The sequence below is a fragment of the Meriones unguiculatus genome, chromosome 16 (assembly GCF_030254825.1).
Source record: "Meriones unguiculatus strain TT.TT164.6M chromosome 16, Bangor_MerUng_6.1, whole genome shotgun sequence".
Taxonomy (NCBI): Eukaryota; Metazoa; Chordata; class Mammalia; order Rodentia; family Muridae; genus Meriones; species Meriones unguiculatus.
In genome coordinates, this window is record NC_083363.1 from 6904360 (window position 1) to 6929695 (window position 25336).

At 53.9% G+C, this 25336-nt stretch overlaps 1 protein-coding gene across 4 annotated transcripts in view; it reads left to right on the forward strand.

Annotated features, from left to right (window-relative positions):
• Window positions 1-18959, forward strand: part of Abcg1 (ATP binding cassette subfamily G member 1) — a 56019-nt gene extending 37060 nt beyond the window's left edge. For all 4 annotated transcript variants that reach the window (XM_021652388.2, XM_060369208.1, XM_060369210.1 and 1 more), the window contains 11 exons: window positions 561-611; window positions 5617-5762; window positions 7044-7167; window positions 7523-7637; window positions 9308-9456; window positions 9599-9700; window positions 10402-10570; window positions 11812-11912; window positions 12115-12273; window positions 13846-13964; window positions 14992-18959. In XM_021652388.2, coding sequence (XP_021508063.1) covers window positions 561-611; window positions 5617-5762; window positions 7044-7167; window positions 7523-7637; window positions 9308-9456; window positions 9599-9700; window positions 10402-10570; window positions 11812-11912; window positions 12115-12273; window positions 13846-13964; window positions 14992-15220 — 1464 coding nt within the window. In that variant the 3' untranslated portion in view covers window positions 15221-18959. The remainder of the gene's footprint in view (window positions 1-560; window positions 612-5616; window positions 5763-7043; window positions 7168-7522; window positions 7638-9307; window positions 9457-9598; window positions 9701-10401; window positions 10571-11811; window positions 11913-12114; window positions 12274-13845; window positions 13965-14991) is intronic.
• The last annotated feature ends 6377 nt before the right edge of the window (window positions 18960-25336 follow it).

Consider the following 25336-nt stretch of genomic DNA (forward strand, 5'->3'; position numbering starts at 1 on the left):
TTTGTGCTGATGAGGAAACTGAGGCCCAGGTGTGCCCAAGAACCCAGAGTCTGGTGTATACTATAAACAGGGCTGAACCTGGGCTAGCTGATTCTGTCTCACAGTTTCACCAGGCCAGGCTGGGGACCCCACACTGTACTAGTAATAAACAGGATCTGAGTAAGCGAACCAGGAAGTTCATCCTGCCGCCCCACACCTGCCACCCTCACAGGGTGACAGCTTCAAGTCAGCAATGCTTTATCACCTGATTTGTGTGCTACTGGTCCCCACCTAGTCTGTAGTCAAACCATGCTGCCTAGGCGATCCTTGTCTCTGTGCTGTATACATCCAAGTGATCTCATGGGGATACCAGAGATAGCCAGAAACATAGCAGACCCATAGAGCTCTCCCAGGACCCACACCTCTGTCAGGCTGTGGGCATGGGAAACTGGGGCCTCTCTGGTCTCATGAATCCATTAAGCAGCTAGAAGAGTTGATGGGACCCTGGACCACGGTGTGGCCCTGGACTTTGTTTGGGTCCTGTGGGGCTCAGCCTCCTCACTGTCGTCTCTTGCCCACAGGTGTCCGCGCATCTGAAGTTGCAGGAGAAGGATGAAGGCAGACGGGAGATGGTGAGTGTGCCGCTCCAAGCCACACGTGGCCCAGAGCGTGATGGAAGCACATGTGAGGGGTGGGGGAGGAGGGGGCCTGTTCCTCCCTGCTGGATTTTTTTTTTTCTGTTGATTTTCTTTGCCTCCCCTTGAGTGTGTCTGTGTGGGTGGGTGGGCTCATCAGCAAGTGTGGGGCAGGGTGCAGTGGCTGGAGTCCAGGAGAGGTGGCTCTGGGGCTAGACTGGCATTTAGATCTAGCAATCCGAAGCCTTAGCACCCCCATAGGGACAAGATGCAAACCTTAGGGCCTGGCCAAGGGCTCTGCCCCCTCGGCTGCTTAATACATTTTAGATTAAACTTTTTTTTCCTTTTTTATGAAACACTGACAATGGAGATGGTTAGTCATTGGTTTAAAAATAACTTCCCTCCACCCACATACCTTTGCAGGGAGAAATTGGGCTCTTACGTGTTATTAACCAGGCTTTTACAAAGAAAATAAAGATCATTCCCAGCCTATCTGAGGCTTTCCTCCTCCCTTTTTTTAATCAGTTTTCCCGGCTCCCTAAACCCTCAAGGAGCAGGGAAGGAAACAAGTAAGCAGGTGCCCCAGGAGGTCCTGGTGGGGTGGGATGGAGTAGGAGTGCTGGTTGGTAGTGACGGGCCACCTAAGGAAAGCTAAGCTTGCCTCTGCCTCACTGTCCCTAGTGCTACTGGGTTGCTCCACAGAAGATAATTGTAGCAGAAGGTCCCCTTACAGGATGTTATCTGTGCCTCTGACACCTTCTGGGGTCAGAGGACGGTGCAGTTGGCTGGCAGAGTGTGACACGCATCACATGGCAGGGCAGCGTTAAAACACTTACCCCCGGAAGTATTTGTTGCCATCCTGTGCGCACACCCTCCCCTCACTGCCTAGAATGGCTCAGATGATGTAGACTTAAGGTGGGCGGCTGTGGAAAGGCAGCGCCCGACAGCCTTGAGTGATAGCCTTCCCCTTTCTCACAGGACCCTCACACTCTTGGGGTTCTCTGTCGTGGTAGTGGGGTGTGCAGTGTGGAGAGGCAGAACTCATTTCTGAGATGAAAACAGTTCCCCGGAACTACTCAAAAATGTTTCCCATGGAAGTCTCTTATTCTGAGAACAAGAGAAAGAAAATGAACCATTTGCGCCCAGCCCAGGGAAGACGTGGACAGTTTAGGGGCCAAATATGGGCAGTTGAATGGGGCTTGTAACCTTGGTCATATAGGATGAGCCTCAAGGGCCTCCGTGGTCTCCAGTCCTCTCTGAATAATGTGACTTAGAAAGACACCACCAACCATCTCTCAACAGACTCCCATCCTCATCCCTCCCTCCACTGCCCCTGAGAGTGAAGACAAGAACAGACAAGGCCTAGGGGATGACCCTCACCTCCCCGGGAAGATAAGCTGCAATTCTAACTCCGGGGCTTCAGAATTAACAGGCTGCTGTTTGCAGAGGGCGTTGGGATGGTCCTGATCCAATCTCACTGTGTCCTTACAAGAAGAGGGGGTCAGGACATAAGCTCACTCAGAAGGATTACCCAAGAAGACACCACCTGCAAACCGTCCGAAGAGGCGCCATCTGAAGACGGGTCAGGAGGGACCGGGGGAAACAATACCACCCACACCTTGAGTTTGACCAGCCAGCTCTCAGACTCCGAGGTGGCCATGTCCAGTGTCTGTGTCTTTAGTTTGGGACGATTTGTCATGGCAGCCTGAGCTGACTTAAGGTAAACCACAATTGAGATGACAAAAAGAAAGCTCTAGAAAGGAAGAAGAGGAGAGAGGAACACGATGTGCCAAGGTGAGCCTGAGGTGACCAACACCAATGGAAAGGCTCCTTCACCCTTCATCTGAGGCCAGCACCAGCACCCGCTGACCCTTCCTTCCATCTTTCACTGGGTAGGAGGAAGGCCAGAAATGAGAAGCAAGTCCAGATGGAGCGCTGTCCTTCAGAGCACCCCTGTGGCTCTTGGTGACAGATCAGAAGACTGTAGTCACCCTGGGACCACTTCCTATCCCTGGTCCCTCCCATCCACCAGCCTCTTGGGCTCCACAAGGGCCCAAAGCCATCCAACCTCTGCGATGCCTCACTAGTGCCTGACAGTTGCCACCAAGCAAAGCAATGATGGCAATGCCGATTGTCCTTCCTGGTGTGGGAGACACTGCGCCTCTCCGGAGGGGAAGGAGCTTTGTCTCTTGGGCTCAAACCAAAGACCCAAGGTCAGGGCTGACCACAGACTCTCATGGTGTGGAGATGAGCAGGCCGGAGGGGGAAGGTCCTATAGAGAAGTAGAGCTGACCACACAGGCGGCCTCTTTAACCCTAGCTTCCCTGAGCCTTGCTGGATAACTTGGCCTATGTCACCCGTGCACGAGACCCCACAGCCTTTTCAGGCGGCGTCAGCCGAATAAGACAGTGTCTTTCAAGTCTTCAAGTTGATAAGGTCAATGTGAGTGTAGGGTGGGAGATGGTGGGTTTCTCCACAGCTGTGGCTCTGTGGTTAGCCTTTCCCCGTGCATCTGGGGAAGTAGACTTCACAGCACTGGGGCCTCTGAGCAAGTGACTGACCACCGTGAGGCAGGCGTTTGGCCTTGCACGCCATCTTTGCAGCCTCTGATGCTGTTTGGCACTGTCAGAGTCTGTCTTCTAGCTTCAGCCCTGCTTGTGGGTGCTGGTTAGGAGCCCACTCTGCTGCTAGAGTGAAAGATAAAATTTTTTGAAGAGGCCTGGAGTCTTCTGGAAAGTCATAGCTGGGCCTCAGTCTGACAGGACTGTCACATGTCATGTGTCCATCATTCTATCCTAAGAAATGTCCCTGCGAGAGCCACCCCTAAACCCCTTCTCCAATCATAGCTCGTGTTGAGCGTCACAGCAAGCCACCCACATAGGTCTGAGACACTGGTGTGTCCTGCGTGTGTTTGTTGTCAGGATTCCCACTTGCTATGGCTCTCTTCTCAGATATATACAGTTCCCGCCTCTTCCAAGAGCCCGTAACAGCCATCTCAAGGACAGATTTGTATCTGGACACCTCTCTGACTCATTTCCCATCAGCACCTGCAGTACTTCCGTGTGTAGGATGTGGAAGAACAATGGAATGGCATGTGCTAGCATATCATGGAGTATGCTGGTCATAGCCTGTCTCGTTTCCCAGAAAAGGCACTTTGGCCCTGAGGAGTCCTCTGGTAGAGCTGCTTCCTCCAGAGGGAGGTCACTATGGTCCTGTCTTGTACTGCTTAGACCATCTCTAGAGGATGAGGCTCCAGGAGACTTGAAGCATAAGTGACCATGCGGAGTTTTGTTTTGTTTGCTTATTTAGGAAGACATATAAAGGAGCCTGTTGGTTTTTTTCCTTCCAACTACTTTTAAACCAAAACCAATCTATATAGATAGTATCACTTCTGAGACAAGGCTGGAGAGGACCAGGCCTGATGGTTGTAGAAACACATCACATGGGCAGAAGGGCAGCCACCGATTGGTGGCCTCTGTTTCCATCCCTTGTCATGAAAGTGAAGCAAGGGGGGAGGTGCACTGTGTGTATGGAGCATCCCTCAGAGGATCAACCACAGCCACCCTGCAGAATCAGCCAGCTGTCTGGAAGAGCCTGAAGCCTTGCGCAGACACTGTGGCAAGAAGCAAAAAAAAAAAAAAAGAAAATGCCAAAAGGAAATGCCTGTCCACCATGGCCCTGCCTCTCTGGCCCTTCCCAGACAGCCACGCTGAAGCTGTTCCCAGACTGACATCCATCTCTCAGAGGCACAATGTTCCAGGAGACAGCGGTGCTGGGTTGACATCATCAGCAAGAAGAAGCAGACAGGACTTGATCCCGGGGCCCTGGCCCCACACTGCACCTGCTCCAGGCCCCACCAGCACTGGATTCCGAGTGGTTCGGCCACCAGAGTTTCACTTTGTACCGACCACGCGTAAATAAGTGAGAAGTCCGGAGTGGAAAGTTTGTTCTTTGTGAGTTCTCCTCCTGTTGGATGACCTCATCTCCCCAGAGAAGCCACTGGCCAAGGTCCTCCTGGTATGGCCACCAGGGGCTGGCTGACTCAGAGCTGTCCCACTTCTGGGTGAACTCTAGAGGGAATCACTGAGCCTCCAGAAGAGGACCCTGGCAGAGATGTGGCAGCTGGCTCCGCCCCTGCCTCCCAAGAGCCTGCTGACCTTTTTGTTCCCTCAGCCAACACCAGGTCACCATCCTGGGCCAACCAAAGGACTATTCATATGACCAGCACGGATAGGGGTGGCCACTTGGTCAGTTAGAGCACAGTTTGCTGCCTCGAGCCATCTATCTGTAGATGTGCCTTTCTCAAAGCACCCCACAGGTACCTCGGGAACGAGGGAGAGATGGACGATGGACATGATGAAGGGCTGTTTCCGAGCCCCTACATTCAGTACCCATGTCCCAAGCACACACAGTGGCCTCCTGACAGGGCTGGCTCAGGGTGTGTGTTAGGGAGCATGCAGAGGAATTACCCACATGCTTCACGTGAGACGAGAAACATGGAGGATAGCTGTTGGGGATACTTACTGTGTGACACGTGTTCCAACAAGGTGCTTTACTGCACTTGATGGTCAGTGATTCTCGGTGCTGGTCACAGGCCCGATCGTCTACCCACGAATGTATCCACTAAGTCCACCCATTGATCAAATCTATATAGGAGGACATGTCTTCATGCCAGCCATTAGGCTCAGCTTAGAAGCGAAAGGTGCTATGAGGTCACGGAGGCCGAGTGAAGACTCCAGCCCTTGGCTTGACCTCCCGGCACTGCTTCTTGCCTCTTGACAGTTCTGTCTGTCTCCCCAGGAAGGACCACAGGTTTAGAGACTGCACCTGCCTCTCACTTGGGATGGCCCGGGACGGCCCCGCACTGTGGGCATCTGTGTATGGACTAGCGAGGTTGCCCCAGGCAGGACAGGGCATCCCACGGAGCTCGGCATGTGTTCCTGATAGTCATGAGGCTGGAAGGTTGTCTCCTAATAGGGACTCTGCTTCTTGTTGCCCACAGGTCAAGGAGATCCTGACAGCACTGGGCTTGCTGCCCTGTGCCAACACGCGCACGGGGAGCCTATCGGGTGGCCAGCGGAAACGCCTGGCCATTGCTCTGGAACTGGTCAACAACCCTCCTGTCATGTTTTTTGATGAGCCCACCAGGTAAGCCTGTGACTGGTGTCTGGACCAGTGACCAGAAAGAGACAGGGAAGAGTCACTTACGGAGTCTGTTCTGAGGTTCCTAGAGGTGGCCCTACCATCCTGGTATGGCCTTGGAGGAGCTGCCATCTGTGGGATGGCAGGACAAAGCCACCGGCTCAGAGGCCTGTGTGTGCTTGGGACATGGGTACTGAATGTAGGGGCTCGGAAACAGCCCTTCATCGTGTTCATCTCTCCCTCGTTCCCGAGGTACCTGTGGGGTGCTTTGAGAAAGGGGCCTGATATCTTACGTCTTTAGCGCCCCCTCCCATCTGTCCTGGACACACCTGCGTACACTCGGGGAGATGCGGGTCTCCAGTCCTGGCCCCCAAACACACGGGTCACCAGTCAGTCAGCCTACCTTTCCCCCAGCATGTTGTATTCGGGCCTTTCCAGCGAAGTAGGCTGGCTGTACAGGGCTGGCCCCGGCTGACTTCACCCAGACCTTTTCATCTCCTTCCCACTGTGTGCTCATCTCGTGGATGCCCACTGAACTTGAGAGCCATCTGCGGCATCACAGGGAGGGTCACATCCGCCTCAGCCCAGCCAAGCGCCTAGCCCGCAGCGGGTGGTTCTTAGGAGGGCCTGAGAGACAAACTCAAGGAACCTTTAATATTGCCTCTCATAGGCTCACTGCTGTGGGGGAAAGCCAGTGCCTGGGGCTGCCCTCTGTGACTCATTCTCATTGTTGGGAGCTACGCAGTAGAAGCAAGGCAGGCCTGGGAGTATTCAAGCAGGAGAGGAGAGAACTTGCAGAGTGCCACAGCCTGGCAAACCCCTGCAAGCCTCAGGACATCGCCTCCTCACAGGAGGTGTCAGTATAGCCAATGAAACATCAGAAGGCGCAGAGCTGCAGCCCCACCCCCCTCTCTAACAGCCCCCCCGAGTGGGCGAAAGGGTGTGGCATTGTGACTACTGACTGCCAGGCCTCACCGCTTACTTTGGAGGCCAGCTATTTACCCAGACAGCTCTGCTGTCCCTTGCCCGGGCAGGCGGGCATTCCTCCCCACCCCTCACCCCCCACCCCCGTTCCACAGCCAGCGCACAGTTCCACAGCTGGGCTCCTGCATCTTTGTCAAGAGTGGCATACAGCACACACAGCCCCCATGGAAGTGTCCGGCTGGGAAGAGCCTGACCTTGGGGGTGTAGCTACAGGTCCTGTGACAGGCCCTCCCTCAGTGGTGACGTGGGACATTGGACTTGTCCTTCCTATTCTCAGCATCTCGTGGTGTCTTTGACTTGCAGTGGCCTGGACAGCGCCTCCTGCTTCCAGGTGGTGTCCCTGATGAAAGGGCTGGCCCAGGGCGGCCGCTCCATCGTCTGCACCATCCACCAACCCAGCGCCAAGCTCTTTGAGCTCTTTGACCAGGTACATGGGCCTCCACACCCCCCATCCCCTGTCCAGGTCCTTGACCTAAATCTCCACCCCAGATTCCTACCCCAGACCCAATCCCAAGATCCCTGACAGGACTGAGATAGCCTGAAAAAAACTAGACCCTGGATCCTTACTTTTCAGGGTGATTAGCTGTTTGACTGATTAATGACTGACTGGTTGAATAACTAGTTGACTAGCTGACTGACAGGCTGGCTATCGATGGGCAGGCAGGCTGAATGAATGAATGAATGAACGACCAACTGATTGAAGGATCGACTGAGCGGGACCCTCCCTTGCTTCACAGAGGTGAAGGCTGCGGTTGATCCCTTTCTCTCTTCCTTTCTCTCAGCTTTATGTGCTGAGTCAAGGGCAGTGCGTGTACCGGGGGAAGGTCTCGAATCTCGTGCCGTATCTGAGGGATCTGGGTCTGAACTGCCCTACCTACCACAACCCTGCCGACTTCGGTGAGTAGAGCCCGCCCGGCTGGAAGGAGAGGGAAATCTTCCCAGTCTTGTGCGTTCCGCTTTGGGCTGATGCCCAGGTCGGGAGTTGCTGACCAATGGGGCAGGGCTGGGGTGGTACCTGGGGGACCTCCAGGCAGGCAGGCAGGCAGGCAGGCAGGCGGTCATGTCTTCCAGGAGGGCTTGTCCAATGACCCCGTCATTGCATGGCCTCACCCTCTGTCTCAGCCCTGTAGCTAGACTCAGGACCACTAGACTGGTCACCAGACTCAGGGCCAACCCTACATCCATGACTGCTTCCTAGAAACACCTTGCTCTTCAGGGCCCCTCAACGGTCCCAGCTGGACAACCCCCCTTTGCGGCTCTTCTCCCACAGCTGTATTTCTTTCAGACATCTGGCCACACAGACCCCAGGGTTCCTTACGTTGCTTCCCAAATTGTGTTCCGGAGCCCTTGGCCCTGGGAATGTTCCTCACCCTCAAAAAGCAGACTGCCATGAGGTGGGGAGGGGAGGAGGTGGGTGAGGGAAAGCACCACTTCAGGGGAGGAAGCGGGCATATTAAACGCCAAGGGAAAGACCTTGTTTGTAGTCGACTTACTCCCTTGCAAGCGAGAGCAAGAGAGTGGTGCTAGGCACTGCTGAGCAGGGGAAAGGGAAGAGGAAGCCCAGAGAGGAGGACAAGCAGGAGGGAGGAGAAACATGCCTCGTGGAGAGAGGACAGGGTGGCCGCTGTATCTGGCGAGATGAGCTTCCCCGGGGGCCTCTCTCCTCGGATGGTCCTCTGGAGGGAAGGTGGGGACTGTGGCCCTTGGGAGTGATGCCAATTGGCCAAGGAGTTCAGAGATGGACCGGGCCGTGCTGGAGGGCTCTCTGGGTGCCGAGAGGGATGCTTTTTCTAGATGTATCCTGGCTTAAGCTTGATGTACTACTTGGAGAAGGAGTTTCCAGTTTGCCAGGGAGTACAGGGGAGGGAGGGTTCTTTGGGCAGCTACCGCATGGCTTTGAGATGAGGGCTGGGCTATCCAGGGAGGTGGTGGGGGAAGGAACAGGACTCAGAGGTGTGTAGACAGCGACACACCGTCGTCACCATGGAGTGAGTGGGGACCAGTCAGCAACCACAGAAGTAGTCTAAGCAGAGGGAATTTGGACGGGTCCAAGGAGGGACCAGAGGAAGCAATTGAGGAAAACCAGGAGAGGCGCTGTTTGCTGGGAGGGAGTGGCCCGTGGTCTCCGGCCTCCGAGCAGTGGACCCCGTGTGCTGTGGGTTACCAGCCCCTGTGGGCTGGTAACCCATTCATTCATTGTCCCGCCTACTCAGCCCTTGAGCAAGGAACGCTGCTTCCTCCTGCTGATGTCACCGGGGGTCCAGAACAGACATTCAGCGTGCGCTCTGCAGATGGTCATGGCGTAGATGCGCGCACATTGTCTGTCTGCCTTTCTGGTCTCCTGACACCACGACACACTGACACCCTGGGGGTTGTGTCAACCAGCATCCCGCTGCCGTGGCTCTCAGGGAGCACCTTAACTCATCTGAAAGCATTCTCATCACCGTATAGGCTTTGCTGTTACAACGTGACAGAGGCCCTCAGTTCCCATCAGCCCTGCGCTGCTGCTCCGCGGGACGGCCCCCCTCCCCCACCCCGTCTCACTTCACCTTCTGTGTCTTCCACAGTCATGGAAGTGGCGTCAGGAGAGTACGGTGACCAGAACAGCCGCCTGGTGAGGGCCGTGAGGGAGGGCATGTGCGACTCTGACTATAAGAGAGACCTCGGGGGCGACACAGACGTGAACCCGTTTCTTTGGCACCGGCCTGCTGAAGAGGTAAACCAGGTGGAGGGATTGGAGTGGTCCCGCAGGGTGGCTCCCGTGCCAGACAGGCCTGCCACATACGGGCCTTTCCTGAGCCGGTGGGGGGGGGGGCGGGCATGTGGCTCACTCGGCCTTTGCACCCGTGTGTCCTCAGGACTCCGCCTCCATGGAAGGCTGTCACAGCTTCTCGGCCAGCTGCCTCACCCAGTTCTGCATCCTCTTCAAGAGGACCTTCCTCAGCATCATGCGGGACTCGGTAAGGGTGTCCTTTCCTCATGCGGCCTCTCACCCCCCCCCCCCCCGACTCCGAGCGAGCACACTCAAAAGTTGATGTTTCTTGGTTTGCGTCAGTCAGCTGTCAGCGCTGTGTTGCGGTATCTGTCTTGTCATTCCAAACCCCAAGCCAGAAGGCTGCAGTATGGACCTGCAGAACAGTGCTAGAGGAAGGCATCACGCAGAGAGTGAGGCAGGGGATGGAGGAGATTTGAAAGCACCATAGGTCCACTGGGAACTAGGCCAGTGTAGCCTCAGGGCCCTAAGCTGGAAGACCTGTAACTTAACATATAGGCTCATGCTCACAGCAACCCAAGCCACACAGCTCAGCAGTGAGGGTCTCTGGGAGAGTCATCTCCCACCATTGCTTTGTCTCCTCTAGAGGGAGACCAACCTTGATGGCCAGATTCAAACAGAAGCAGCAAAGCCTAGTAATTCTGTTTCGCGGTACATGAGCCCAGTGTGTGTGTGTGTGTGTGTGTGTGTGTGTGTGTGTGTGTGTGTATGTGTGTATGTGTGTGTAAATGCATGCACTTGATAAGGGCTCTGATTATTTCCCGGGAGGAAAGGGAAGTTTGCTCTTATAATCTGCTGTCACAGGAGTCAGAATCCCAATGCCTCCAGCGGCCTCGGCCTATTCTTCCACTCCTATGCCCTGGGTGAGAGACCTGTGTCTTCCCTCAGGTCCTGACACACCTGCGAATCACCTCGCACATCGGCATCGGCCTCCTCATCGGCCTGCTGTACCTGGGGATCGGGAACGAAGCCAAGAAGGTCCTGAGCAACTCTGGCTTCCTGTTCTTCTCCATGCTGTTCCTCATGTTTGCTGCCCTCATGCCCACCGTTCTGACCTGTGAGTGCCCTCTCCCCCTGAGCTGGCACTCCCACCCAGGCTTAGGGCCGAGGCCTGCCCAGACCAGGTGTGGCTTCTACTGGCAAGCAATGTCTTGACGCTTCCAATTCAACCTTTATATGTTGACAAAACAGGTTGTGCTGTATTTACTATTGGATAAGAGACTATTACATAGTGGGTTGGGGAGATGCCTCAGTGGTTATCAGAGGACATACTGCCCTTCCCCAGGCCCCAGATGTGTTTTCTCATATCCATGTTGAATGGCTCACAGCCACGTGTAACTTCAGTTGTAGGGGATCCAATGCCTTAGGTCTCTGTGGACACTTACACATATGCAGCACACACATACACACACACACACACAGAGAACACACAAAGATGCTGTGTTTAGTACAGAGTGGTCACATCTCAATGAAAGGCAACTAGGCATGGTGGAAGGCCATGGAGGGAATTTCCCCCAAAGTTTGATATTCCAGAGACCCTCAATTTGGCTATGCTCACCTGACCAGTGGAGTTCCGGAGAGCCCGGGATGGCCAGCTCTGGCCACCCCCAGGCTGCTGGGTGCAAAGCAGAAATGTAGTGGTCAGAATGCTGATGAACCCACCGGGGACAGGGCTGGTCAGAATGGTCTCAGTAGCCACCATAGGACACTCAGCGTCCTAGGGGACATGGCCCACGCTGGCTCTTCATGGGACCGCTTAGGTTGGTTTTCTTTTTTTTGCTGCTGTAATAAAACATCACAGCTAAAAGCAACTTAGGGAAAAAAAAACATTTTTTTTTGGCGTATAGTTCTAGAGCCCGCATTCGTAATGATGGGGAAGGTGCAGGGTACCCGGAAGGAGCAGGAAGCCAGCCAGTCACATTTCATCTGCACACATGAAGCAGAGAGTGAAAACAGGAAATGGATCGAGGCTGTAGACCCTTAAAGCCCACCCTCCAAATGACACACTTCCTCCAGCGAGGCTCCACCTCCTAGAGGTTCCATAACTTCCCCAAACAGCACAACCAACTGCGAGCCAAGTGTTCACCGACCTGAGCCTGTGGGGGAGATTTTTCATTCAGACCACCACGTAACTCTGTAGATTAGAGAAACAGTCCAGTGACGGGGGTTGGGGGAGGGAGGGGCCCACACTGTGATACAGGTCAGAACCCCAAGGGCTCAGCCCAAGGCCATCCAATATGCATATCCGACTCCTTGGCTGTGCCCACCCAACCAGTCTCCTCTCTGTCCTTGTCCTAGTTCCCCTGGAGATGAGCGTCTTCCTCCGGGAGCACCTCAACTACTGGTACAGCCTGAAGGCCTACTACCTGGCCAAGACCATGGCTGACGTCCCCTTCCAGGTAGGTGAGCCGCCAGCGATTTGCAAGAGGGAGCAGACGCTCCTCACACCCTACGGAGCCGGGTGGGACCCGTTTCCCCAAGCGTCCCGCTGCGCTGAGAAGCGAGGCAGGATTTGGCGGGAACTGTGGGGCCTGCTAGGGGGATAACGGTCCACAGGTGGGACCAGCAGAGCGCCCAGGGACACGGGTTCTGTCCCCGCAGATCATGTTCCCCGTGGCCTACTGCAGCATTGTCTACTGGATGACGTCGCAGCCGTCGGACGCCGTGCGCTTCGTGCTGTTTGCTGCCCTGGGCACCATGACGTCTCTGGTGGCCCAGTCCCTAGGCCTGCTGATTGGAGCCGCCTCCACATCCCTGCAGGTACCGGTGGCGTCCTACGGGGCTCCGGGTGATTGCCCCCATCCCCTTAATTCTGTCATGGACTCCCGGGTGTCTTCACCAAGTTGTTCTCGAAGGACAGGACAGCGTTGCTGTGGGTGATCAGAGGTTATCCTCACGGGAGGCACCTGCAGAGTGGCTGTGCGCATGCACATACCCAGACATGAGTGTCCCCCCCCCACTAGGCTTTCTAAATGTCAGCTCACGTAGTGCCATGCACACCCCCAGGACCTCGTTTTACAGGTAGGAACAGAGATGCCTCGAATGGCTGGCATCACAGCTGGCATAGAGGCCGGGCGCCCCACACCTCTAGTTGTGCCTCAGTAGGTCCACTTGGCCACGTTTTGGTCACCCCCTCTTCCCCTCACTCAGAGCCTCACATCACCCCTCTCCATCTCTTTGAGCCTGGTTCCATCTCCAACTCCCCGTTGCCTCCCAGTCCTTGCAAACCAAAGCCACCTGAGTCTCCTGAGCTCCCATGTCATGTTGCAAGGGCTCCTGGGTGCCTCACACTTTCCAGTCCACCTCTAGTGTCCCCAACAATGGTTTCCTGGCCTCCAGGCTCCAAGTTCCTCACTCAGAGGTATAAGCACCCATGGGGTCTGCCTCATAGCATAGTCACGAGAGCCAAAGACAACACCCCAGAGAAGGGGCCGGGGCATACCAGCCCCAAATCAGGCCTGTGGAAGAGCATCTGTCACTCCCCTGTTGGCCTCCCACCTCAGTGTGGCCCATGCACCCTGCCTGTCGCACCCAGACATCAGAACCGTGTAGTTTTCATAAATGGCTTTATCCCCTAAGGTGACCCCCCCACCTCACCTTCTCATCCTCAACCCCTACCCCCAGAACTTTGGACCCCAGAGGGCTTATCTGGCTGGGTGCTGGGTGTCCATTAAGCTCATATACATACAATATGCGTACCACATTGTATGTGTGTGACATTGTATGTGTGTGCGCATCATAGCCACACCTGGGCTCTTCCCCTCGAGCCCAGTCAGTGGGAGCTGCTGCTTGCCAGCCTTGCCACGTGTTGCCCTCAGCTCTCAGGGACAGCAGGACCCCAGAGGAAGGACCGTCCCCCGTCTCGGCACAGGAGATACAAGGTCAACACAAGGTCCCACGGGGTCCTTGAAACCTGTCTCTGGCATTTGGTGTCACAGCAGGTGACAGCATCTTTGCCTCTAGGTGGGACCTCCAGAGAGATGGCCCTACCCAATGATCCATTCCAGGGACGGCGATAAATGATCACTGAGACTCCTCAGAGGCCATTCCCAGAAAGCGTTGTCCTCTGTCCTCAGGAAATAGTGTTTATTTTGTTCTGTCCCCTTCCTCAACTGGAGTTTCAGGGTCCCCCTTCAGTAGATTAACATCTGCCCCTGCCAGGGGACATTTCCTGGCCACCATCCTGGTCTTAGCCAGTGCAGGAAGACTCTGGCCCTTCAACACTCCTCACTTCCAGCCACTGGAGTGTCCTCGGGGGTCACCTGGGTGGGTAGGCTGTCCCCTGCCCCCTCCCGTGAGTGCTGTTCCCATTCCCCCTCTGTCTCCGTCCAGGTGGCAACGTTCGTGGGGCCTGTGACAGCCATCCCTGTCCTGCTCTTCTCGGGATTCTTCGTCAGCTTCGACACGATCCCAGCCTACCTTCAGTGGATGTCCTATATCTCCTACGTCAGGTACTTGCGGGCAGTGGCGGCGGGAGGGGCAGGCCCCGGAACTGAGTGGTCATGGAAGAAGGGACTCCCACAACCCTCTGCTTGGCCACCCACTGAATCTTCACCCCGACTCCGAGGATCTTTAGTTTTTCCTTAGTTTTGTGCCTCACCTCTCCAGCACACACACATGCACATAGACTCATACCCTGAAGATGCTATGGCGGTGCCCTCACGTGCTGGCTGTTTCCAAGCGTGTGTCCACATTTTATGTAGAAAGTCTACAACGTGATTTGGATTATAAAACTTAAACGAGACACCACGAGCCCTCTCTGAAATATCCCAGTGCCTTCCTTCTAATAGGAACTCCCTGGCGATTTGGGTTCCAGGGTCTACCAGGATTCTGAATTCTCTCTGGGTTTCCCTGGGGCAGTCAGTGTTCCTCCTTGGTACTTGGCCTGTGTCCTCACCCCCTCACCCCCAGCTGCAGCTGTTTCCCTGTGTCACAAAGGTCTGCGTTGGGAACAAGTGCTGCCTTCCTGGAGTGTCAGCTTTAGACCCCACTACATTGTTTAGGAGAAAAGGCAGACACAAAGCCCTTGTACAGGGTTTCAGCTACCTGTGTGCTTGCCAGTTCTGGGAAACCAGAGACCAGTGCCTTTCTTCTGAAGATGGGTGCTTTTGTTCTGCAAAACAAGGCTGGACCAAAACGGGGCTTTATTTAAACGCTCTGGTGCCAGGATATCCAACCCGTAACCTAACAGTGAAAAGGTGTGCAGGCTCCAAAGGAAGCCAGATAGGTTTTATTTTATTTACTAATTTATTTATTGCCCCAGTGGACTAGGCACAGTTCATGCCATTTTGCACATTCTCTGGTGGCCCTGGAAGAAACAGGATTGGAAACAGAGGCAGGAGGCCGCTAGAATATTGACTTAGGGGGATGCTGTGATGTCAGGAAGAAGTGCAGACTTGTGGGGGGTGGTCACCAAGCATGGAGAGCCAGTGACCTTCAACAAGGAGTGCCCTTCACACCTGGTGCTCCTCTCCCTAGGTACGGCTTTGAGGGCGTCATCCTCTCCATCTATGGCTTGGACCGGGAGGACCTCCACTGCGACATTGCCGAGACGTGCCACTTCCAGAAGTCAGAGGCCATCCTGCGGGAGCTGGACGTGGAGAACGCGAAGCTGTACCTGGACTTCATCGTCCTGGGCATCTTCTTCATCTCCCTGAGGCTCATTGCCTACTTTGTCCTGAGGTACAAAATCCGGGCTGAGAGGTAAAACCCCTCGCAAGGCCAGCAGCGAGGCAAAGCAGACATTGTGACCGAGGGCACTGCACCTGCTCCTGGTGACAAAGACTCTCCTGACCCAACCTGGAGGCCACGCGGGTCGATGGCGACCGGCGTTGAGCGCCTCCGCCCGGCGGGTTGGAACTGTTCCTTTTCTAACTAGGAAGATGTAGGGCGGTTGGGGTTCTTTTTTTACACGAGGGATTGAAAACGCAAGTGGCACAGAATGTCATCCTCCGGTCCAGCTGGGGACGAGAAGCTCCCTCAGTCGAAGCTCCTTCCTGGAGCCCGGGACACGTTGACCTGGATGAGGAGTGTCAGCCGCCTTGGTCCCCCGGAGAGGTGGATGTCGTCACGGGGCAAAGTCCACCCACGGTGGAACTCCGTCCTTTAACGGTTTCGTCTTTCTAAAGCTCTTCTCACTTATGAGGAAGTCACTTTCCGAGCCAAAGTCGATAAATTTCATTCATTTTGAGAGATTGTATCTTTTTAGTACCTTTTGAGGACTTATTCAGGGTAAAAGGTGTGCTTTGCTTAGGAATAGAGGAGACCCACGTGGCCACCCAGTGGGGCCTCACAGACACCACCACAGACGGCAAGGGAGACCACCACGCCGGCTGCACCGGGCCAGCAAGGACTAAGCGATGCCGACAGGGCTGAGGGGAAGTTGGCAGGCTCCTCCCAGACTTTTCTTTTTTTTCCCCCGCATGCTTCTCATTTTAAGCGAAATAGATGGTTTCTTCCTAGTTTTCCGGCCACTTTAATTTTGCCCAGGAGATACTAGAGTCCACCTTCTCAGTTTTTTTGTTTGTTTGTTTTTAAGAGCATTTTCCCGTTCTTCATGAGTCACATTAACTACCTCCACTAAACCTGGGAAGCCGGCCTGGGGACACAACGGGTGTACCCCTCAAACTGCGGGGGTGGGCAATGGGGCATCAGTGATGGACAGGCTGGCTAGGTGGAAGGGGAGGTGCCATGGATGCCCCCATTAAAACGCAGCTGCTTGCTTCTCCAGAGCACCTAGTATCAGTCTCCCACAAAAGCCTCTATTTTTGTGGGTTAGGTCAGTTTACCCCTGTGAGCCTCAGTTTCCACACCTGTAAGTAAATTGCACTAGCTCATGTTCTGACAGGTCCCGAGATTTCTCGGTCGTGGCCTTGAAGCTTTCCTATCTTACCTGTAGAGAATGATTAAGGGTCCGAATTTTACTTAACGCATGGATGTGCTTTGAGAAGATACCTAGAGATTCTTCTTATTTTTTTCACTCCTAGATCTTTTATAGAGAACACGATTGAAATGCATATTACGATGTAATTTTCAGTTTGCTCGTTCTATACAAACATGGCATTGCCTTCTAGGTTCAGCTTTTAACCAGGGACACGATTCGCCTTTATAAAAAGTCTTCATTAAAAAAAAAAAAAAAAGGAAAAGTCTTGATTTAATTCCAAGGTGTTAGGCGTGGCACCCAGAGAGGAACTGGCCGTTGATAGCTGGTGAAATGTGGTCTGGAAGGAATGGGACTTGGGTGGCCAGATCTCCGACTCACGCTTGGCAACATTGGTGCCAAGGAAACCATTCCTTCTTATGGGTTAGTGTGAGGGGTGACGCATAGCAGGATCTACCAGAGGCTATATTTCTCTGTGGAGACAGCTGTGCTGTCAGTCATAGGCATTGTGGTCCAGGTTTCAAATCTGGAAGAGTGCCTCAGCCTCCGGAGGAGTTCTTTCCTGGCGGAGTCTGAGCTCAGGATACAAGAGCTGGCGGGCAGGGTGACGTGGGCAGTTGGTAAAGTATATTGAGCAGAGCAGGTAAGGGGTCAGAAGTCACCTGCAGGACAGCATTGCTCATTTGTTTGCACACTCCAGGAAGGCTGACAGCCAAACTAGGCGACTCTCCATCCTTGTCCCTCATCCAGTGTCCACAGGTGTCCTGGTGTGTGGCTCCCCTCGTCACCATCCGTAGCTGGGGCTCCAGAGATAGTGTCTGGATTTCTGGATCATTTCCTGTTCTTTCCGTGATAAGGGAGCATCCACCGATTTCCTGTTTGTCTCCGTCATGGTAGGGAGTACCCGGAAGTGTCCACCTTTCCTGATACTGACGTTAAAGTCAGACTCTTTTGCAATTGGGTTCCATGTGACTCTAAGGACCCAGGCCTTCCTTTCATCTCTAGCTGAGCTCCTTCTATTGCAAGGAAGGAATCTATCAGGTTAAAGCCTACACCACTGCCTCATGTTATCAAGAGTAAAATGAAAGTCCTTATGTGTAAAAAAAAAAAAAAGAGGTCCAAAGACAGAAAAAGACAGAGTTTTCATCAGGAAGTGAGACCTGTGGGGCCTACTAGCCCTAAGCTTGGAAGAGGCTGGGTCTGATATCCTCTGTCCAGCCCCGTCCTTTGTTCTTCCATCCCAGCATCTCCTGCCTCCTCCTCTACCCTCTGTCTAGAGAGAGTTAATGTCTTAGGAGCAGGGGAGTGGCACTTCCAGGGAGGAGGATGAGCTGAGTGAGCATTGCACACAGTAGGTGATAGAATCTCCCTTCCTCACCTGGAGGTCGGGAGGAGCAAGCACCATTAGGACTAGAAAAATGGGACATAACAGCTTTCATCTTAGAAACCCAAAGAAAGGTTGTTTATCAGCCGAGGCCGGGGATAGACAGTATCCGCAGAACCTCTGCGTGTGTCTGTGAGAACAGAAGAGACTGGAGGTGAACGCCTCCCCTTGGGAATGTCTGGGACCCTGCGGCCCCTTCTGTTTCTCCTTCCTGTATTCATCCATCAAACCTTCACTGAGCTGGTTTCCCCCTGTTGCTCCAGGCCCCGGGGGCAACAGCTTTGCTCTCCTTATCTATGTAGCATGGAGGCAGGGAGGGGCTGGCTTGGTGCTGAGGGTCATCAGAGCCCGGAGTCCCTGCCCTCTGGTTTTTCAGGGCAGCTGCTTTGCTCTCCTTATCTATGTAGCATGGAGGCGGGGAGGGGCTGGCTTGGTGCTGAGGGTCATCAGAGCCCGGAGTCCCTGCCCTCTGGTTTTTCCAGTCGTCCTTGTCCAAGCAAACAGATCGAGAACGCTTAGACAGACGCAGAGCACAGCGCTGGCACAGAGGCTGTCTACTCAGTCAGTCATTCTGCCGCCAAAGAGAAGGCCAAGCAGAGAGGCCAACCTGTTCTTTGTCCCCTGAGGGATTTACATCCCAGTGCCTATGATGAGTGTCACTAGCCCACCCCAGGGCCGACTCCACCCGTGTCTTACTGGAGGTGGTCCCGTTCTTTTCTGTCTGAGCTTCCTGCGGTAATGCTAGCGGACCACACCTCAGGTCAGAGACCCCGGTGCCCAAGCATTCGTGTCTTGAGTGTCTATACATGAATTTGCACATACACTCATGTCCGCTCCCCTAGGTGCACATGTGTAGGCTGCTCCCGCTCGTGTCTCATAGCGTTGTTCTGTGTCTCTCCCTTTGTATCCGTGGCACACCAGCCTCCAGACTCCTTTCCTATCACCTTTGCCCCGAGGAGGAAAGACAAAAACTCCTCTATGCCTGTGGCACAGGAGATGAAAAAGTCCGGTAGAAAATCCACCGAGGCTGTTGAGCAACACCAGCTAAATAAGGATGTGACAGAAAAGAATGTGATGGAACCCAGCAGGGAGCTCAAGGAGCAGACTGTGTCAATATAGAGTTAGCTACTTGGAAGAAACAAAACTACTAATAAAATATTTTATATGAAATTTTTACGCGCATTGGGCGTCAAATGTGTTAAGTGATTTGTGTGCGTGTTTGCTGAGTCAAATCCATGCCTCCACTGCCTGAAGATGCTTGTATCTGCCTGGTAAAGAATTCTGATCGGGTGTAGGGTCTGACCCACTGTGGAATGAGCCTGCTCTCTCCAGCGTCTTCTGTGCAACTGTCTTTGGGTTGTGTTCCCCTAGAAACCTTACCCAGGTCCTCTGCTGTGATCAGGTGACCCTGAGCTCCAGCAGCATCAGCTGAGGCTTGAGCTACTGGAACATGAAGGCCGCTACCACCACAACCCAAGGCACAGCCGAGACAGCCCTGCCCATTGCTCCTCTCTGTGCCCTAGCAGCTGCAATAGGGGTTTCCCGCCCAGGACGAGCCGCAAGAACTTACTCCTGAAGAGTAGCAGGGGCCTAGGGCCAGGGTTGCAAACTACACCTTGTTCTGAGCTCTAGGACACAGCAGAGACCCTGACAGGTCAAAAGGGGATGTGCCAGTGGCTCCTGCAGAGCCCTGCAACATGGGAGGAAGGCTGGCAAGAGAGCACGGTGAGTGTGGTCCTGGCATGGGTGTGCTGTCCTGTTCACCATGAGTGTGGCCCTGGCGTGGGTGTGCTCTCCTGTTCACCATGAGTGTGGCCCTGGCATGGGTGTGCCTTTGTGTTGATGTGCTCTTGTCCTTATCTCCCTGTGTCCTCTTGCTAACAAGGCCACCTGCCCCCCGAGGTCACCTGACGACGCAGCGATGAGCCTTCTGTGGCAGTCCTCCTGAAATTAACCATCTGCAGAGGAAGGTCTTTTTTTTTTTTTTTTTTTTTCAGAGGAAGGTCTTAACGGTGGCCCGGTGAGGCTGCCTTCTTTACAAACCCGTTTGCGTCCAGAACGAGGGAAGAAATAGGAGCCGGGCACCCCCACTGCAGCGGTGGTGCCCTCATCTGAGGGAATACGCTCAGGACTCTCGGGCAGTGCCCCAATCTCAGCTCCGCTGCAGATGCCCTCAGGACAGTCGTTTCTAAGTTAGAGACGGCAAGAGATTAACAGCGTTTGCTGCCCATAATTAGAGTGTTCGTGACAATACGCCACGATGAAAGGAGGGCAAATGGAGTCTTTCAAAGGAGCTTCGGTATTTTCTGACCCTGGTTGACCACAGATAACTGAAACCGGCCAGGTTGGACAGAGGTACCTATGATTCCAGGAGGAGATGACACACGTGGTTGCTGACACTTCGGCACCCTGGTGGCCTTTCGGCGCCCTGCCCCTTCTTGCTTTCATCCTGGGGAAAGTGGAGGATTTGTCTTGGGCCCGTCTTCCCATTGTCGCCGTGCCAACATGGGCCTCCCTCCTGCAGGTATGAGCAGCGTGCTAAGAAGGAAGCCTGTTCTATGCATAGATTGCACAGTCAATTCCAAGGGACCCAGATGCCTTTCTATCCTCAAGACTCTGCCCTGGCACCACAGGGAGACAACAGCCCAACCATAGGCCTTCCCAGCCTTGGTCATCACTGGGTGCAGCCCTAGGCCCTTCCAGCCCTGACGATCACTGCAGAGCAGAGTGCTCAGGGAAGGAAGCAGAAAGGCCCCCTTGTTTGACACAAATGAAGAGCTACGTGAGCCTGTACCCTGCTCTGTAAGACTTCAGGTGCCAGGGAGGCACGGGCACAGGCTGGGGCTCTAGAACTCAGAGTTGTGACAGTCTAAGATGCTGTAAGGACATTCCCACCACTCTGCCTTTCAGCTCCCCAGGTATGGCTCCCGGATAATGTCCCCGGGACTCAGAACAGCCGTTCCACCCTGCGATCTTGCAAAGGCCGTGAGTGCAGCTAGGGTTTCTACGGCTGTGATGAAACACTATGACCAAGGCAACTTGGGAAGGAAAGCATGCTTTGGTTTACACACTTCCTAAGCAGGGCGGGAAGCTGGAGGCAGGAGCTGATGCAGAGGCCATGGAGGGGTGCTGCTTACTGGCTTGCTCCCCACGGCTTGCTCAGCCGGCTTTCCTATAGAACCCAGGATCACCAGCCCAGGGTTGGGAGCACCTGAAATGGGCTGGGCTGGGCCCTCCCCCCATCAGTCACTAATTAAGAAAATGCCTTATGGGCTTGCCTGCAGCCCGATCTCACGATTTTAGCTTGTGTCAGGCTGACATAAAACTATCCACCACGAGTCCATATACAGAATGGCAAACTTTGGTGTTACCCCCCAGTGCCTTCAGTCTTTCTCTCTCTCTCTCTCTCTCTCTCTCTCAAAGCAACAGTACTGTTCTCCCCTGCCTGCCAGCACTGGAGGGACAAAACAGAATCATCAATCAGTTGGGATGCTGTGGGCCTGCATCTAGGTGTGGAATGACCTGTGTTCAGTTAGGGGTCATGTCTATTTTATGTTCACTGAGTCTGGGCTCCAGAAACCCGTAAGCCTGGGAGGTCCTTCTTCACAGTGGGAGGCAGAGATGCTGAGAATAGCCAGGGAGCACCTAGCTATGGGGTGGGCCTCGCTGGTGACCGGCTGGGGCCAGTACTTGGTTCTCCGTGAGCAATCCTTGCTCCCAAGCAGCCAGCATGGCACCCCTATTGACTCTCCACCTCCCTGTCCCTTGCCCCGAGTATACACAGCAGCTCTGAAAGCTCCCAGCAAACTTCTTTGAATGGAAGTTTGGGGGCAGGGGGACTGGCACACAGGCTCACCCGTCTCTGGGCTATCACCAACACAGTGTTCCTCCCCTTGGGGACCTGAGTGCCATATCCTTTGCCTGATGGCTTTGAAAGGCAAATGCATGTGGGTGCCCAAGGGTGCCCTCTAGTGGTCACTGGGGCTGCACACTCAGAGTGTGTGGAACAGATCTGTCCTCTGGAAGAGAACAGGAGAGACAGATTAGGGGCTTAGGGGCAGGGTTAGGAGAAGGGTTCGGAAGGTGGAGCCACAGATTGGAAAGGCTGCAGGGGCAGGCCAACATGGCAGGAAAAAGCAGCTGGTAATCTCTGTGCCCAGAGAGAAGGCTGGACATAGAACGGGGTCAGCCTGGAAGGGGACCAGCTTTGTCAGAAGCAACGGGGCAGACCAAGGGCTTATATCCCTGGCAACACACTCAAATCTCAGCTGCCGAAGTGGGAACTTGACAGAGAGGTGAGGTGAGGGTGTGCGTGTGTGCATGCTTGTTCATTGATAAGCCACACCGTTCGTCCTTTGAGTCAGGGTCTCGCTCTGTAGCCCTGCCCAGCCTGTAACGCACTGCCTTGACCAGGCTGGATTTGAACTTGCAGTGCTCTTCCTGCCTCTGCTCCCAAGTGCCCCTATGGTATAAGATCATTTATTAAGTACTCAGAGAGAGAGAGAGAGAGAGAGAGAGAGAGGGAGAGAGGAGAGAACCCTCCTCCCCTCCACATTACACATAGTCAAGTCTGCATAGAAACTTTTGAAAAAATACATAAACTCCCATTAGGTGTGACAGGTTAAACTATCTAATGCAATATGTATTGGCATGTCCACACCCCAGAGGATGTAACGTGGGGTCAGGGGGCCAGAGCCCCTGCACAAAATCACCTGCACAAAAGCAGGCCACCTGTGAGGACAGGAGCCCTGGCAGGCTGAATGGGCAGTGAACATCACCACACTGGGATGGACACCATTCTACCCAGTTCCTTTCTAGGTAAACCCAGGACACTGTAAGCCAGGAAAGAAAAGCAACCTGTGCTGGCTTTGTTTTTCTTGTTGTTGTTCTTTGCTTTGTTTTGTTTTTCCCAACTTGACGCAGAGTTGAATGGTCTGGGAAGAGGGAGCCTCAACTGAGAAAATGCCTCCCCTATATTGGCCCGTGAGCAAATCAGGGGGGTATTTTGTTGATTACTGATGATGGGTGAGGGCCACCCCTGGGCAGGTGGTCCTGGGTTATATAAGAAAACAAGCTGAGACAGCCACAGAGACCGAGCCATTAAGCAGCGGTTTTCCATGGCCTCTGCCTCACTTTCTGTGTCTGGCTTCCTGCCTTGAGTTTCCTCAGTGATAGACTGTAATATATAAACCAAATCGATCAACACACACCTCCCTTGAGTGGGTTTTGGTCTTGGTGTTTATCACTGCAACAGAAAGCAAAACTAGGATAAAACCTAGGTCAGGATGCAGCACAGGACAGGGCCTGGGTTCAAATCATAACATATTTGAAGCCATCATGAGCAGACAGGACTCTGGATAGTCACAGACAGAGGCGGGAAGAATCTATGGTGACACTGGGCACATCTGCCATCTCTGACCTTGTATCTGTTCAAAGCCAGCCTTATCCCCACAGTCGTGTTGACACTTAGAAATAAATGCACCCCAAATTTCTGAACCCACGGGGCAATACAGTTAGACTGTCTATGAGCCCCAACCCACCCCAAGACCCAGACAGGGAATAGAAAATGGGCTTGGCTGGGAGATACTTTTCTTTGGCCCACGTGAATTCCATATGGAGATACCCAGCAGGTACCGCTGGGCTTACCAAACCCCAGCCAGGAAGATCTCAGCACTCAATACTGGCTCAAATGACAGTGTCAGGGAGAATTAACAATTGTAGGAAGCCACAGTTGCCCGGTGGCGGGGTGGGGGTGGAGAGGGGAGTGGCGCTCAAGGAAATGGCTGGCTCACGACTGGGTGCTGGGAACTTTAGGAAGCTGGAAAGCAGATGAAAGTTAGAGAACGCCAGGTTGAGGAGTGGCCGTCACTCCCAGCTGCCACGAGAGGGCGCCATGAGGCTGCGTGAGTTTTCCTCAAAGGTCTGATTACGTCCTGGTGGGCTCACAGCTGGCTTCTCTCAGGCATCGGGGAAAATGCCCCCAGAAATTCTCGTGTGAGCGCCATGGCTGCTGGCATGTTGCCAGATTGCTTTCAGCTGTGCCCGCCCCACCCTACCCGAGGCCCCTGAGGAAGAGGTTCCCATGGTCAGGCAGGGCCAGGCAGGGCCAGGCAGAAATAGGTGGGCAGGTGCTACAAGCAAAGGGCAATGTGGGGGCCAGGCCTGCTGCACCCCCAGGAAAACAAAGAATGCAACTGCCTCAAGGAGAGGGGATGGTCCCCACAGAGCGACAGTGATCTCAGGGCTTGACTAAGGACTAGAAAGTGACAGAGTCTGGTTTTCTTTATAAGGTTCAAACAGGGAGGTTGTCAGGAGAGACGACCGATGGAGGGTTCACACAGTCCAGGTTAGCATGGCTAAGCTCTGTATGAGAGACCGTTACAAACAGCCACTCTGGAATCGGGTTTTGCATTTTATTTTAATAATACAGACATGGACTTTACGCTTTGGAGGGGGTGGTACGTGCCCTCCAAAATAAACCAGATCTGACCTCCAGTGTGGGTGAGAAGTCAGAACCTGCCTGGTCCTCCCAGCCTGGAGGACTCTGTGGTGTTGGCCCTGGCCGGGACTTCTCCATCAGTCTCCATCCATTCCCCACAGCAGGAATGGCTGACTCCCTTGTGGGGGCCGCTGTGACCATGTTTTCTTATTCTCTAGGGGCCTCTTTAGTCTGGTTTCTTGACTCTGAGAAGACACCTCAGAAGCTTCCCACCATGCTTGGGTTTATAGACCAGTTCTCCAATCGGCAGGCTTAGCTTGTGTCCCTTCCTTCACTGGGCAGAGCAGGGACTAGGGCAAAGGAGGCCTGGCACTCTCCCACCACCCATGACAGCATGCAGGGGGCACCAGAGACCTCGCTGATCTAAAAATATCTTCAGAGCGCATTTATTATTGAAAGTTGGGCTGGGGATGCCGCTTGGTAGTTAAGAGTGAGGCTGAGGCGAACCTAAGTGTTCCTCCTAAGGTTGGCAGGCAGACAGGTTGAAGGAGCCCTTTGGATTCTAAACAAGGACATGGTGACAGCTTCCCTCTAAGTCGGGGCTTTGTGCCTACAGAAAGACTTCCTGTTGTATCCTGTTGTATGTGAGCTAGGGCAGTGACATCTTATTTCTGATGTGACAAAGCTTTAAGGGTTATAGCTGGCCTTTGCTACTTTGTGCGTTCTTTTCTTCCCCTCTCTTTATCCCCCCCGCCCCAGTTTCGCCCCCTAACACTAGATAGGAGAGGAACAAGGATAGAGAGGAAAGAAAGAGAGGGGGGAAAAGAGATCTCTGAATCTAATTTCTTTCCTTTTGTCTCTTCTTTGACCATGGTTATGAGCAAACTGCAGCCCATCTCCTAAACAGCCAATAACCACCCACGCTGCCTCTCGGGGCTCTCAAATTTTTGTACCCTCTAAAAAGTTCCCGGAATTCCAAACATCACACACAGTTGTAGAAACTATCTGCAGCTGGCAAAACCACGCTTTGCTGGAGCACGAGGCAAATCACAGCCAGCTGCTGCGAACAGCCCTAAGCAGCCCCACACCCTCACACCTGGGATTAAAATGAAAGCACTCT